Raw genomic sequence first — 14954 nt, forward strand, 5'->3', positions numbered from 1 at the left:
CAGCTGCAGTGACCCCTAGCCTGGGAACTTCCAAATGCGGCAATGTGGCCCTAAAAAAAAAAAAAAAAAAAAAAAAAAAACCAAAAAAGTTGGCGTTCCCATCGTGGCACAGCGGAAACAAGTCCACCTAGGAACCATGAGGTTTTGGGTTCGATCCCCGGCCTTGCTCAGTGGGTTAAGCATCTGGCGTTGCCATGAGCTATGGTGCAGGTCACAGACGCAGCTCAGATGCTGCATTGCTGTGGCTGTGGCACAGGCTGGCAGCTGTAACTCTGATTCGACCCCTAGCCTGGGAACCTCCATATGCCATGGATGCAGCCCTAAAAGACAAAAAAAGAAAAGAAAAAAGAAAAGCAAAAAAGAAAGAAAAAAGAAAAGAAAATGTTCCAAATGTATGGTAGATTCAAACTTTATTATGAAACTGCATCACATATATACATGTAGAAATAACATAAGCCAAACCTCCATACCTTCCATGCAGGTCAGTCTCCTTGACACTGCCCTGTTTGTGCCAGAGTCTTTTCTTTCTAATCAATATAAAAGACACCACTGAAGCTCCCAGCATCTCTCTCCTTGGTTCTGTTCCCTCCCTCCTGTGCAGAGGGACAGCTACCTGAATCTGGTGCTCTGATAGCCAGGCAGGCTTCTACTTTTACTCAGATAAACAACATACAGTCCCATCTTGCATGATTTCTCACTTCATTTGAATGCATGCCTTCCACACCCTTTTGCAACCTGTCTGTGCACCTGTCATGGGGCATCTGCAACATATCCAGATTGAAACATGGGGCTCTCGCTTATTCATCGGCACCAAAGTGGGGTAGTCCACTGTCTATAGGTCACAGCTGTGTGTCCATCTCCAGCAGAGTGACACTGAAAGACAGGTAAGATTGTGGACTCTGGAGTGGGTGCACTTGGGCTTAAATCCTGGCTCCACCACTTACCAGCTATATGGCTTTAGTAAAGCTACCTCACCTCTCTGTGCCTCAGGTACCTCATCCGTAAAATAAGACGAAAAGTCGTGTCCATCTCATAAGTTTCTGTGATGCTTAGGTGAGTTTACACAGATAGAGCACTTAGCCAAATGCCTGCCACCAACAGACACTACCTCAGTGTTCATGAAGTATTTGCTGCCCCTGCTGTGGCTGCTTTGATTAGCAGTAATCCCTGCATAGCCCCTCAAACCACACTTCAAAAGCCCCAAGTATAAAACTAAGATCCTATGTGCTTTCTTAACAATAAAAGGAACATTCATACTCAGAATGGCTAGGAACCACTGACACATCCACTATTCGCACCCGAGATCCACCTGCAACGCCCACTTCCTGATAAACCAGGGAATTTCTGCAAACTCCGAGGTCCTGGCTCCCATGTGGCAGTCATTAGGTTGTGTCTCCACATGCTGAGCACCTCATTCAGCACAGCAGGGTGACACGACCTGCAATTTTCTTTCATTTTGGAAGTCCTGAGTCCCAGTCAAGGGTATCTCCCTTGCTGTAGGAATCTGAGGCGAAAAGAGGGCCAGTTTCAGCTCAGCAAGGGCAGGGGCCTGTCGTTTCTAAAGCTACGAATCCCCATGAAGGAAAAGGGGTAGGCTGTCCCCACCATGTGATCCTGGGTGTGGCAGCCTGAGCCAAATGTGCCCTGGGTTCCTTGGGCTGGGGGGAGGGGGGTGCAAGTGTGATGGGCCCCCAGGGAAGTGACTGGCTCCCACATCATCTCCTGTCCTTGAACTTGGCAAGTGCACAGCTCAAGCAGCGAGTCCTGCTCACTGCCCGGCTTCAGAGAGCTGCCTGCTTTCATAGGTGATCTCGGGACCAACGCTGACACTGCCTCTCCTCTGAACGTCTATAAGGCCCAGATCTCCCTGGAAGCATCCTCAGCCTTCTCCAGGCCTCCTGAGAGCTCTGCTGTCCTGTCCCGCTAAGCCAGCACCTGTAAGCCCTCCCTGGGCTCGAGTGTGTGTGTGTTGGGGGGGTGGCCTGCTCCCCACCCGTCAGCCTGGAACCCCACGAGGGCAGGAGCTCGGCCTCACACCTCTGTGCCCCTGATTCTGTCAGTGATGAAGGAAGGGATGAGGTCCTTGTGAGAATGACATCTCCACCCGCCGTCAGCCTCCCCCTTCCCTGACCCCCACCAAAGGCCCCTCCCCGCTCCAGCTCCCAGTGCCACCAGGTCCCTCTCTCCTCCACCCTCCATTGCTCACCAGAGCCTCCCGACCCTGTTAAGCAAACCAAGGCTCCATCCAAGCATCAGCACCAGCCAGGCCACCAGCAGCTCTGGGCTCCATACTGATCAAGTCAGGTCTGATGCAACACGGCGGGGATGGGCAGGGTGCACCATGGAAAGCGCACCTGTCCAAATATCCAAATGCCCTCACAGTCACCACTCGACACCCTGAACCCTGCCTGTCCCATGTCACCTCTTGCCACCTGAGCATCTGGGTTCAGGGGCATGGCTGGTCAGACTGCCATGAACCTGCTTGCTTGCCCTGATAAACTCTTCCTACCTTCCCAGACCTCCGTATCTCCCTGGAAGATAAGACGGTTATTAGTACAAATACTCATTACGGTGACCTTGGCTTTTTTTTTTTTTTTTTGTCTTTTTGCCATTTTCTTGGGCCGCTCCCGCGGCATATGGAGGTTCCCAGGCTAGGGGTCGAATCGGAGCTGTAGCCGCTGGTCTACATCAGAGCCGCAGCAACGCGGGATCCAAGCCATGTCTGCGACCTACACCACAGCTCACGGCAACGCCGGATCGTTAACCCACTGAGCAAGGGCAGGGACTGAACCCGCAACCTCATGGTTCCTAGTCGGATTCGTTAACCACTGCGCCACGACGGGAACTCCATCTTGGCTTTTAAAAGTGGTTACGTGAATCCCCAGAGGGCAGCCTGTGGCCCCCACCTAGGAAGCCCCACAGGTAAGCCTGCAGCCTTGCTTCTAAGGGGGCGGGGCCTGACCTGCAGGGAGGAGGTAACAGATGTGAGCCCAGCCACCCACCTGCCCCCCCGACAGCCTGGTCACAGATGCACATCCTGCCCGTCACGGACACAGGTGGACACAAAGCCCGCAGCCTCCCTGGCAGATTCGCCCGCCTCAGGCTCATGAATGGGCAGGGCTGTGGCCACACCATGATTGCTCTGATGTTTCAGAATTGTTCTGGCCACAAAGCCTGTCACAGTCCAGTGGCCCAGGCCCTGCCCCTAACTGTGCCAGACAGACACAAATAAAGTACCGCCTCCCACACGGCCAGCCCAGCTCCAGGCCCTGGGAAGGTGGGGCTTCCTGCCAGGTCTCACCCCCAGAAACCCATCCTCTCTCAGCAAAGGATGCACAAACCACAAAACAGGTCAGCAGTGACAGTGCCTCGGGGGTTTTCCCCCCAAGAAAATCACTTTCTGCCTTGGAAGGAAGGAGAATGCCAAGGTTTGCTGGGACTCCTACCCTTGCTGGGAGCAGCTGGGTATTTGTTATGAAGTGCGTGCCTGTGTTCACCCCCTAAAACCTCACGTGGTGAGATTCCAACCTCCAGGGTGCTGGAGTCAGGAGGTGAGGCCTCTGGGACCACGTGGTCATAAGGGTGAAGCCCTTGTGGATAGGATCTGTGCTTCTGAGTCAGCCACCTGCAGGCAGGAAGGAGCCCTCCCCAGGCCCTGCCCTGGACGGCCGGCCTCCAGCATCAGAGAGAGACAGGCGGCTGGTGCTTTGGCCGCCCAGTCTGTGGTGTTCTGTGCAGCGGCCCCCCAGTGTCAGAGGATGCTCCTGATTCCTGCCCAGGAGATTACCCATGGGTGCCTCCCAAGGGGAGGGGACACAGAAGCCGCTGGCTGGAAGCAAGGTGGGGGGGGGGCCCTCAACTCACCACGGGGCACTGGACGGGGACACAGGGGACAGCGACCTGGATGGTGAAGGACAAACCCCCATGCCACCAGAAACAATGAAGGGAACTAAGAATGTGCCATCCCAAGCAGGGAGGACCCGCAAAGAAAGGTGCCACCAAGCCTGCAAAAGGCAGTCTGTCATGGGAGGGGTGACACTGCTCCACGTGGCCCCAAGGGTCCGGGCCAGCCTTCCCTGAGCTCCACCTTCCATCCTAGTGGTGGTCTGGACCCTAGAAGCTGCTGTAATCAGAGCAGGGCAGAGGGGTTTGACTTAAACTCAAACAGCAGCAGAGGCCCTGGTTCTTTTTCAAACATGTATCCTGGAGGGAGAATTAGAGATGACAGAGTGAAATCAGCCCCCAACCTTGTATCAGAAGCATTTCATGCTTGGTGTCACCACTCTCAGGACTGTCACTAAGTCATATCGGCCAGTGGGACCCTGGAGGCAGAGTTTCCATGTTCTCCCTGCTCAAGTTCCATGAAGGCAGGAACCACGTGTGACCTTCGCCAGGTCTACGCAGCCTCCAGAGAATACCAGACACTCAGAAGCACGTGCTGAGGCAGCAGCATGTCCCTCAGGGGCGTCTGGCTAAGTGAACCGTGGAGCGCCCTGACCACAGAACAGCAATGGCCTTAATGAGGAACAAGTCAGTGACACAGGCTACTGCACGAATGAACCTCAAAAACATCACGCTAGGAATTCCCTGGTGGCCTAGAGGTTAAAGGTTTGCTCCCTGGCCTGGGAACTTCTCCATGCTGCAACCCAAAATAATTTTTAAAAAAAGAAAAAAGAAAAGCATCCTGCTAAGTTAGAGACGCAGACACACAAGGCCACTGATTGTATGATGCCTTTGATTGAAGTATCCAGAACAGGCCCATCCACAGAAAGCAGACTGGTGTTTACCAGGGGCTGGCAGGGGGAAGGGGTACAACTCCTTAATGGGTGTAGGGGGGTACTGTGGAGTGATGAAAATGTTCTAGAACTGAGTGGCGATGACGGCAGCACAGCAATGTGAATGTACTCAACGCCACTAAGTTGTACTTATTAAAATGGTTCGTTTTAGGGGATGTGGATTTCACCCCGATTTTAAGAGCACACTTGTTGAGTGACATCAAGTGGGTCCCCAGGTGGTTCCAGCAGACTGCGTGGCCATAAGCTGGGAGGACTGGGCCCCCTGTGCCAACATCTGTGGCATCTGAGCGGGACAGGAGCCTGGTCCCACAGGGGCTGGGCCTGTGGGAGCCCCTGCTGCTCTCATCCCACCCTGTCTGCCCCCTGCTCCCTGTGTCACACACGGGCAATAGACCATCACACCCAATGGGTGACACGACTGCTGACAGCTCTGCGGTCTGGGAAGCTGGGAGAGCAGTGCAAGAGGCAGGGTGGACCAGGGAGCCCATTTCAGCATGTGTAGATGTGGACCCTGTGTCCTACCAACTGCGCAGCTTAGCCTGTGTGTCTGTCACTAAAGGGTGGGGGGAGGGGGGTAACATCGCCAGACATCCAGCCTGAGGCCCCCCAGCCCCCTGCCAGCGGGGACAGGTTCTTCTGTGTGCTCTGGGTGGCATGTGGCTCCCGGCACTCTTGTCTCAGTTTAAGTCTCTCTCTCTCTCTCCCCCCCTTAAGGTCTAGGGCCCTTCAGGGCACAGATTCCAGCTTACTGCCTCTGACCCCAGTCACCTGTAGGTGACTGACGAGAGATGTCCCGAGTGAATGACGCTCTCTGACCACGAGACAAGAAGCCACAGCCTGTTTCCCACGTGCCAGAAGGACTCGCCCCAGTAGAGTTAATAGCAAGGTGGGATGGGAACTCGGTGACACAGGTGGGGCTTGACCCAACCTCGTCCCAACGTCCAGCCTGCAGCCTGTCACTGTATGGCCAGGGAGCTAAAAAGAGTTTTTCATCATTTCTTTTTTTTTTTTTTTTTGTCTTTTTGCCATTTCTTGGGCCGCTCCTGTGGCATATGGAGTTTCCCAGGCTTAAGGGTCTAATCGGAGCTGTAGCCACCCGCCTATACACCACAGCCACAGCAACGTGGGGTCCAAGCCACATCTGCAACCTACACCACAGCTCACGGCAACGCTGGATCCTTAACCTACTGAGCAAGGACAGGAATCGAACCCGCAATCTCATGGTTCCTAGTTGGATTCGTTAACCACTGCGCCACGACGAGAACTCCAAGTTTTTCATCTTTTTAAAAAGACATTTAAAAAAAAAAAAAAAAAAGAAGAATACGCAACAGAGACTGTATGAGGTGCACAAGGCCTGAAACACTGAAGTGGGCACCATCACAACTTCCTTTCCTACAGCCCCCATGCACAAGCTGGTGGAAATAACCGACCCAGGGTAAAACCGTTTGGACCTCATCTGTGCTCAGAGGTTCGCAGGCTCTAAACTTTAAGCCACAGGATAAACCAAAAGTAAAACATTTACGAACCTCTGCCACCTCAGTGGTGCCTACGTGCCAGGTATTGTCGGCCCTGATGCTGAGGCCGCTTCCGTCCTGCCCCTGCCAGACCCACAGCCAGGACGAGGCCTCTCTCCTCTCCCAGGAACCGCCAGGCAAGCCATGGACAAAGGCAGCTCTTATGATCACATGCTGCGACAGTTTCAAAAAGCTAGGAGTTCCTGTCGTGGCTCAGTGGTTAATGAACCCAACTAGTATCCATGAGAACGAGGGTTCAATCCCTGGCCTCACTTAGTGGGTTAAGGACCTGGTGTGCTGTGGGCTGTGGTGTAGGTCGCAGATGCAGCTCTGATTCAACCCCTAGCCTGGGAACCTCCAGATGCCGAGGGTGTGGCCCTAAAAAGACAAAAACAAAACAAAGCTTGAAAAACCTAAGACTCACTTATGACATTTTTCAGATGAGCGGCCATCAATTTCCTCGACACTCTCCTCCAGGGGAGCAAAAGGATACCGCAAAACCCTGCAGGCACTCAGGCCGGTAGGACCCATGTGGAGGTTCTGATGGAGACTCGAACCCTGGGTCCAGGCTTATGGCTCAAAGATGAAGGTGGCAGCGCCCAGCTCAGCCTGTGCTGTTGGGAAATCAAGGCTTCGCGGTCCATGGCCTGGATCTCGGATGTGCCACGAAGAGGCTAATTTCCCATGAGTGCTGAAGGTGCTGAGGAAATTTGGTTCACCTGACATCGGCAGCAACCGTGCGGACAGGGGGAGAAAGAGCTAGAGCTTCAAGGAGAGATCTGGGGATTCTGGGCTATGAAATCAGAAAGCTTCTTCTTGGGGGGAAATTTTCAGAAGTAAAATTAGGACGTGACTTCCTAGAGGAGCTAGTGGAAGACGGCAGACTAAATGCTAGTAAGGAAACTTCTCCTGGTCCTGTGCTTGTATGCACACACAAACACACACACACACACACCGCTCTGTGGCCGTGAGCCCACCGAGTGCCTGCAAGGAGCCGCAAGTGCCAGGGGTCAAGAGTCCACAACAAGGTGCAGAGGTGAGGATTTCTTGCCTCTGTGTGACTGTGGGGTCCCAGCTGTGAAATAAAATACCTGGGGGCCAGCAGAGGCTTGCCTCCTGTGTTCTTATTGCTTCTTAATCATCAGGAGGCCTAGAATCTTCACAACTCCTAGATGAGGGCCTGGCACCCAACAGACTCAGTAAACATTTCTTCATTAAACTGACGGCCCAGAGCCAATAGGATCCACTTAGTCCCTCCTTCCCAGTGGAGCTGAAGGCAGGGTCTCAGGATCAGATCCTCAGCGGCCTCCTCGTTCCCTGTCAGTGGGCATGGGGACCAGGATGCAACTTTGAGTTGGGGGTGTCGTGCACAGCCAGCACTCGTCCTGGCTGGACAGGTCACCAGGCTCCTCGAAGCCTGCATTGGCTCATCTGCAGAGTGAAGGGCTGGGGTGCTGGACTTCCCCAGGCCTCAGCTCTACGTCAGGAGCTGCAGCTGTAGCGACTGTGGTTTCCAACCTCTCCCCAAAGGCAGGCCCAGGGTCACTGCCCTTTCACAAACATGAAACTTGTAACTTGGTGGGAGAAGTTATTTCAGTGACATGGTGGGTTGATAAAGAGCTGAGCCAGTGCAGGGGCCTGACCTTCAGGACTTCGGTTTGGCCAGAGCCTGGGCTCAGGCTATTAGGAGATGCACAAAGAGCATCTTAGCAGAGGGAGAGGAGGCGCTAAGGGATACAGCAGGGACGGTATCCCTTTAACCTGCTCCAACCCGGGGCCAAGGAGAACTGGGGCAGCCCTTATCCTGGAGCAGGTTGGTACCTGGCCACGGGAAGCACGCTGGGGCAAACCCAGCTCTGTCCACAGGGCCCCTGCTACCTCCTGACTCACAGGCCTTTGATGACCCACAAGGACTCCCAGGCCCCCACCATGAGCTCCAACACTCACCCTGAACCCCAGACTCCCACTAGGAATTCCAATACCCACCACGAGCCCCAACACCCACCATGACCTCCAACACCTACCATGAACCCCAAACTCCCACTATTAACTCCAACACCCACCATGAACTCCAGCTGCCCCTGCCATGAGCTTCAGCACCCACCAGGAGCCTCAGGCCCCCACCATGAACTCCAACACCCACCAGGAGCCTCGGGTCCCACCGTAATCCCCCTGCAGCTTCCCAGCCGCCCTCTAAGGCGTGGCAGTTCCTGGCTCCTGCGTCAGTGTCCACTAATCACACCATCTCTCCCCGACCCGAGAGGGCTCACTTCCCCTTTTCCTTCCTCAAATCAGCCTGTCATGGCAGGAATCTGCCCTGGGGTTCAAGAAAAGGCTGAACCAGGAGGAAGCTGAGCCCACCGCATTCAGCCAAACCCAGGAACCCCAAGAGTCTGAGGTCCAGACACGTAATTCTGATGGAAAACAGCTGAGAGCTAAGGCTGCCCAGTGTCACTGAGCTCCCCCTGCCCCCCGCCCCCACCCCAGCTCTGCAGACACGCCTGCCTTGTAGAGCTGCCCTGGCCCAGAAAGTGGCAGCCTTGGCCTGAAGGCCTCTACTGTACGGCCTGGAGCGGGGGGGGGTGGGAAGGCACCATACCTTGTGCACAGAGACCCCTGCACACCTCAGGTCTCAGAGTCTGGCCCCTCTAAGCCCTGATAAAAAGGCAAATTAGGAGTTCCTTTCATGGCACAGTGGTTAACAAACCCGACTAGGATCCATGAGGATGCAAGTGCGATCCCTGGCCTCATTCAGTGGGTTAAGGATCCGGTGTTGTGGTGAGCTGTGGCGTAGGTATCAGACTCGGCTCAGATCCCGAGTTGCTGTGGCTGTGGCATAGGTCCATGGCTATAGTTCTGATGTGACTCCTAGCCTGGGAACTTCCATATACCATGGGTGTGGCCCTAAAAAGAAAAAAAAAAAAGGCAAATTAACACAGTGTTAGAAGAACAGGCTCTGGAGTAAATGCCTCTGCTCCAGCCTGGCCCTCTCACTTCTAGGGCAGCAGGAGAGTGGGGGTCTGCTGGACCCCCAGCCAGGCCCGGAGCTGGAAACCACAGGGACTCAATACTCGGAGCTCCCAGGAGATTCCCCAGACACTTGGAGCCAGACATGCACACAGCACACACAGGGCCTGCTAGCAACCACCATCTCCCCAGCTCTGCAGCCTGTGCCAGAAGCTGGAGAGGGGAGACAGGAAGTTATCAGCCTGTTGGCAGGAGAGCAGTGGCCACTGTGGGTGATGACGATAGCCTCCAGCCCAGGTCCCTGAGAAGAAAGATCCATGGGAACAACTCAGGGGATGACAAAGGAAGGGACCTGGTGCCCCGCTCCCTGGACAGAAACTTGCCAAGCTGGATGCTTGAGGCCAGAAGGTGTAGACATCAGAGCAAAGTGGGTTGTGGGGAAGGAGTCCTAGCAGAGGGCAACTTGTGCCAGGGAGGTCCAAGGGTGCCAGGGACTGAGGGTGGTGCCTGATTCCAGTGGGTATCCTGCTGGCGGCAGGGCCCGTAGGAAGGGAGACAACGAATAGGGGCAGGTGGGGGCTGGGAGGGGAGAGTGGGTGGGCATCCATGCGGCCCCACCTGAAGACGGGACTGGGATGGAAGGGAAGTGGCCAGAGGGGCCAGGATGAAGTGGATCCCACGATGTAGACACAGCCCCGGGTAGAGTCGCCCAGAGAGGCAGAACAAGGCAGGGAATGCACAGGTAGAGTCACCTGAGGAAACCCTGTCCCCTCGCCAGCAGAGCCAGACTCCAGAGATGCAGGGGCAGAGGCTAAGAGTGTGGGGTACTACCCTTCTACTCCAAGCACTAGATGCTAAGCCTGGCGTGCCCTGGACAGGAGATTTGAACTGGATGTCGTTTTCATAACTGAGGATGGCTAGGAAGCGGGGTGGTTGACCTCAGAGGGGGTGAAACCGTGACCTAACTAGCAGTTTTACAACAGTGATTAGGGGAAACAGTAAATCAAGTTGAGCCTGCTCAACTACCAGGGTACCCTAAGATGTGGGTCTTCAGGCAGGGGCTGCTGACAGCTGAATGGCATGCGCCCTGCACAAGGTGTCAGCCTGGGTGGGTGGGAGGCTGGGTGACGGTGCTCCCCCAGCAGCCAGGACTCGAGCATCCCCATGCCCCTGAGAGTGCTGCACCAGGGCTGGGCATGAAAACCTCAGGAGAGAGCAAGCGTTCCCTTCCTCCCAGCTTATCAGGGAAGCTTCCGGGAGGTGAGGAGGCCACCCTGAACAGTGGGCCAGGTACAGAGGACATGTCACCGACAGAAAAAAGTGTCCTCTACTCTCAGAACCAAATTGGATGCACTACTCCCCTCCCACTGCCTTTTCCCCCTCCCACCTAGGAAGTGGTGCAAACCTCCTCTCAGAGGACAGGGTCCCCCTCGAGTCTCCTTAGTCCCCTGGATTATTACTTAGCTGTGTTTAATGAACACTTTTTTTGTCTTTTTAGGACTGTACCCTCGGCACATGGAGGTTCCCAGGCTACAGGTCGAATTAGAGCTACAGCTGCCGGCCTACGCCACAGCCACAGCAGTGCCAGATCCAAGCCGCATCGCAACCTACACATCAGCTTGCAACAATGCCAGATACTTACCCTACTGAGTGAGGTCAGGGATGGAACCCACATCCTCAGGGACACTATGCTGGGTTCTTAACCTGATGAGCCACAATGGGAACTCTGGATGAACACTTGGTATCTCCCCGACTGGATGCCAAGCTCCCAGAGGACAGGGTGCGACCCTGAGAGCTGGGTACATTTCCCAGCTCTAAGAGGTTTCAAATACTGTACCACAAAGGCTTATCCTTTAGTCACAGATGTGGGTGTGACTCCTGGCGCCAGTGCTCATTGGCCGTGTGACCTAGGGCGAGTCATATGGACCTCCCTGAAAAGTAGGGGCACCGTCAATATTTCTTCAGGGGGTCGATGTGAAGAACAGGTAAGGCAGACCACTTAGAACCATGCCTGGCACATAGCACAGGCTTCTTAATTGCTGTCCACTATCCCCCACCTCTGGAATCTGATTTACACACTCTGAGATGGGGCTCAAGCCATGCCAGTGTAGAGAATCCTGATTAAGAGGAGGCGTGGAGGAGGGGAAAGGAAGAGGGGTGTGGGAGCTGGGAGTCAAAGGGGGACCCTTTTATAACACAACAGAAATACCAGAGTATCTGTCAAAAAGCCAAGGAGTGGTTTCTCTGCCAAGGTCAGAGGTGCCAGGAGTTAGTGCCACCTTCTCCTGCCAGTCACCCTGGAGATATAAAAATCAAGACCCAGAGTAGCCATCATGGCTCAGCGAAAACAAACCTGACTAGCATCCATGAAGACGCAGGTTTGATCCCTGGCCTTGCTCAGTGCACTAAGGATCCGGCATTGCGGTGACCTGTGGTATAGATCGCAAAGGCAGCTCGGATCCCCAGTTGCTGTGGCTGTGGTGAAGGCTGGCAGCTATAGCTCCGATTTGACCCCTAGCCTGGAAACCTCCATGTGCCATGGGTGCGGCCCTAAAAAGACAAGAAAAGAAAAGAAAAGAAAAAAGAAAAAAGAAAAAAGAAAAGAAAAGAAATCAAGACCTGAGAGTTATAAAGAAGCCAAGGTGGTAGCTTGTGGCCTCTCCGCTTGAGAGGCTGTCTGCCTGGTCACTCTTTCCCTCACTCAGCATTTACTCACCAACCAGCAGATGGTGCAGAAAATGCCGCCCTGCCCCTAATCCAGCTCTGAGCGCAGAATGTGCATGTGATTTTGCCAGAGAGCAAGGGCAGCGCCCTATGCTTTCCTCTCTTCTCACAAAGGGCCCAGAAGAAAGGCTGCAATGTGCAACCAAACCATTGTCACAGTTCTTGAAGTAACATCAAGCCACCTGACTTTTCTATCTTGTTAGAATCATCCCTTCTGATCCAAGTAAATAGCTGGAGTGCCTGCAATGTAGCTGACTGCCTGAACTGGTTTAAAAGTACTATGTAGACAGATGATCCACATTACTTGTGGACTGGAAAATATGCTGATACACTGGATTCAGGAGAAGGCTTTGAGTATAGATCCCTTTGATAAGATTATAATAGCTACTAAATAATACAGGTGTAGTTTTTTGCAGAAAGTATTTCCTCCAAATTTGCAGGCAGGGGCTCCTGCTACACCAATACACTCCCTTTTCTACCGTTTCTTCCTTTTTTAACCAACAGCATTTTCTATTCATAAATAAGGACGCAGGAATGGAATGCTTCCTGGCACAAAAGCCTCTCCCAGAGCAGCAGTTCTTCCATTCCCCTCACCAGGTGACATGGTCAGTGCTTCTCCCCTGGGCAGGATCCTAGCAAAAATGGACATTTTAGTGCTTGCAAAGCTAATGGGAGGCAGAGATGCCGATGACCGCTTTTTGCTAATACACCTTCATGTGATACTTTACACAGTATTTTCAAAGTACTTTACAATTACTGTACTTTATTAAGTCAACCATCACAGAAGACAAATGAACTGGTGCGGTCTCCCGTGAGCTTCCTAACAATCCGCCTCATAAAAAGGCTTCTGTGTGCCTGTAAAAGGGCCCCAGTAAACTTTTATGGCCTTTTCTCGGGGCCTCTCAAATGAGCTCCGCCGGTAACCCTGACCTCCCGCCGCCGCGCCAGCTCAGGAGCTGGTGTCACCCTGACCGCTGTTTAGCAATCCTGCGGAAGAACTTAATAAGATGCATTTGAGCAGAGCTCCAAAGCCGAAGGCTCAAAACATCCCATCCAAACCAGGACAGTCCCATCCTGCCACCGCAAAGCCGGTGTCTGGCCCCAATCTGGAGGCCAACGTGCGGATGGCCTTTCCTGGCTGGAGGTTGGATGCTTTGCCATGAGGGGCTATAATGGAAACTCCTGAGTTCGAGTCTCCCTGCTGGGCACACCTCTCTTCAGTACCGATTCTGCCGCGCGAGCCCAGCGCGGGGAGGGCCCGGACCCACTGGGTGATGCTGAGCTGAGGGCAGAGGCTGACGGGGGGGCCTCCAGCCCTCACTTTCCTTTGCCTTCTCCTTCTTCTCCTCTGGGCATGGGTGGGCGTAACCGAGGAGAAAGGCCTGCAGGTATGACGGGGCTCGGACCACCCTGGAACCTGCGCTACGTCCCTTCGACACTCTCAGCCCTGCGGCTCTGAGACCGGCCCCGCCTGCAGTTGCCATCGCCCCCGCCAGGTGAACGCCCGCCAGGTGCCTCCCGCACTCGGGGGCTGCTGCCCGCGACTCACCTGCGTGAAATACAAGTTCATCAGCGTGAGAGTGAAGAACTGGAGGCACACGGGGAAGCAATAGAGCAGCCAGAATACGAAGGGGCTGAGCGCGTTGGCCGCCACGAAGTCTTTGAAGTAGAAGGAGAAGAGGACCGTCCGCAGAGAGGCCCAGAAGAGGCAGAGAAAGAGGAAGACACTCTGGTAGCTGAGCCGCTTGTGGCGGTAGCGCAAGACCAGCCAGAGCTGCACGTAGATGAACACGAAGAGCAGCGAGTAGAACACTGTGTAGACGATGGTGAGGCCGAGCTTCACGTAAGGGGGCACGGCGGGGGTCAGCGTAGGGGGCAGCGAGTCGTTGCGCAGGGGGTCCCACGGCGGAGCCTCCATCTGTCCGGGGGCGCTGCGGCGCGGCCGGGAGCGCTCGGGCCTCATCGGGACTCGCGGCAGCCGCCGCCCCCGCGGGGGTCTCCACGCATCGCACTCCACCCGGAGCCCGGCGACTGGAGGAAAGAAAACAAGCCGCACTTCCTCCCCCGGCACCACATGATTCACTGGGGCGGCCTTTGTCTGCGATTGGCAGCGCCGCGCCGCCGCCCCCGCGCGCCCGCTAGGGCCGCGCGCCCCGGGTCTGCACCCTTTGCCCAAGGAGCCCCGCCCCGCGGAGCCTCGCCGCGCGCCCCCCGGAGCCCCGCCCCCCGCACTGAGCGCCCCTGGCCCGGCCCGCACCTCCTGCCCGGCCCCTGCGCTGCGCGCCCCCGCCCCTGCCCGCACCGCCTGCCCCGCCCCCGCACTGAGCGACGACGCCCCCCGTACCCCGCCCCCGCGCCTCCCTGCCAGCAAAGCCCCCAAAACCCTCGTCGCACACTTCTCCTGGGACAGAGCTCCCCGTCTCGCGCTGTCTGTTGATGGCTACTTGTTGTCTTGCCGAAGTTCGTTATTTTATCTCAACAGCGACAAACGTTGCGATGTTTTTTTAACATTAAAAATAAAACTAAAAAACTAAAAAAATAAAACTACCACTCTGCGACTATAAACTGGCCGGCGTTTTTTCTTGGACGTCTGGGGTGATGCTTATTTCTAAATCCAGAAATGCCAAAGACAAGGGTTGTGTTTTTGAGGTCACGTTTGTATATGCAGAGTGAGGAAAGCGGTGGTCCCTGTGGCTGCTGCCTGGTCTCCGTGGTAAGAGGGACTGTTTTCTCCCGGAGACCCACACAATACGCCCCACGTGGTGCTCTCTCTGTGGGGTAGGAGGTGCTCTCTCTTGAGGAGGGCGCGAGCGGAGGGAACGCACAGACATGAGCGGGTCAGTGGCCGCTCTGAGTGTGCTGCCCCCCTTTCCAATCCCACCCGCCCAGCAGGAGGCCTATCCACCAGACCGACCGACCGACAAGTTCTGTTTGCTGTGGTTGAGGGTTCCCT

The 14954-nt window shown here is 55.0% G+C and overlaps 1 protein-coding gene across 1 annotated transcript in view; it reads right to left on the reverse strand.

Annotated features, from left to right (window-relative positions):
• The window catches only part of LOC125115822 (integral membrane protein GPR137B), a 50661-nt gene extending 36567 nt beyond the window's left edge, over positions 1-14094 (reverse strand). Inside the window, exon 1 of the mRNA XM_047760387.1 lies at positions 13551-14094. Within this exon, the coding sequence (XP_047616343.1) occupies positions 13551-13964 (414 nt within the window). The 5' untranslated portion in view covers positions 13965-14094. The remainder of the gene's footprint in view (positions 1-13550) is intronic.
• Between the last annotated feature and the right edge of the window lie 860 nt (positions 14095-14954).

This window comes from Phacochoerus africanus, chromosome 15 (genome assembly GCF_016906955.1).
Source record: "Phacochoerus africanus isolate WHEZ1 chromosome 15, ROS_Pafr_v1, whole genome shotgun sequence".
NCBI lineage: Eukaryota > Metazoa > Chordata > Mammalia > Artiodactyla > Suidae > Phacochoerus > Phacochoerus africanus.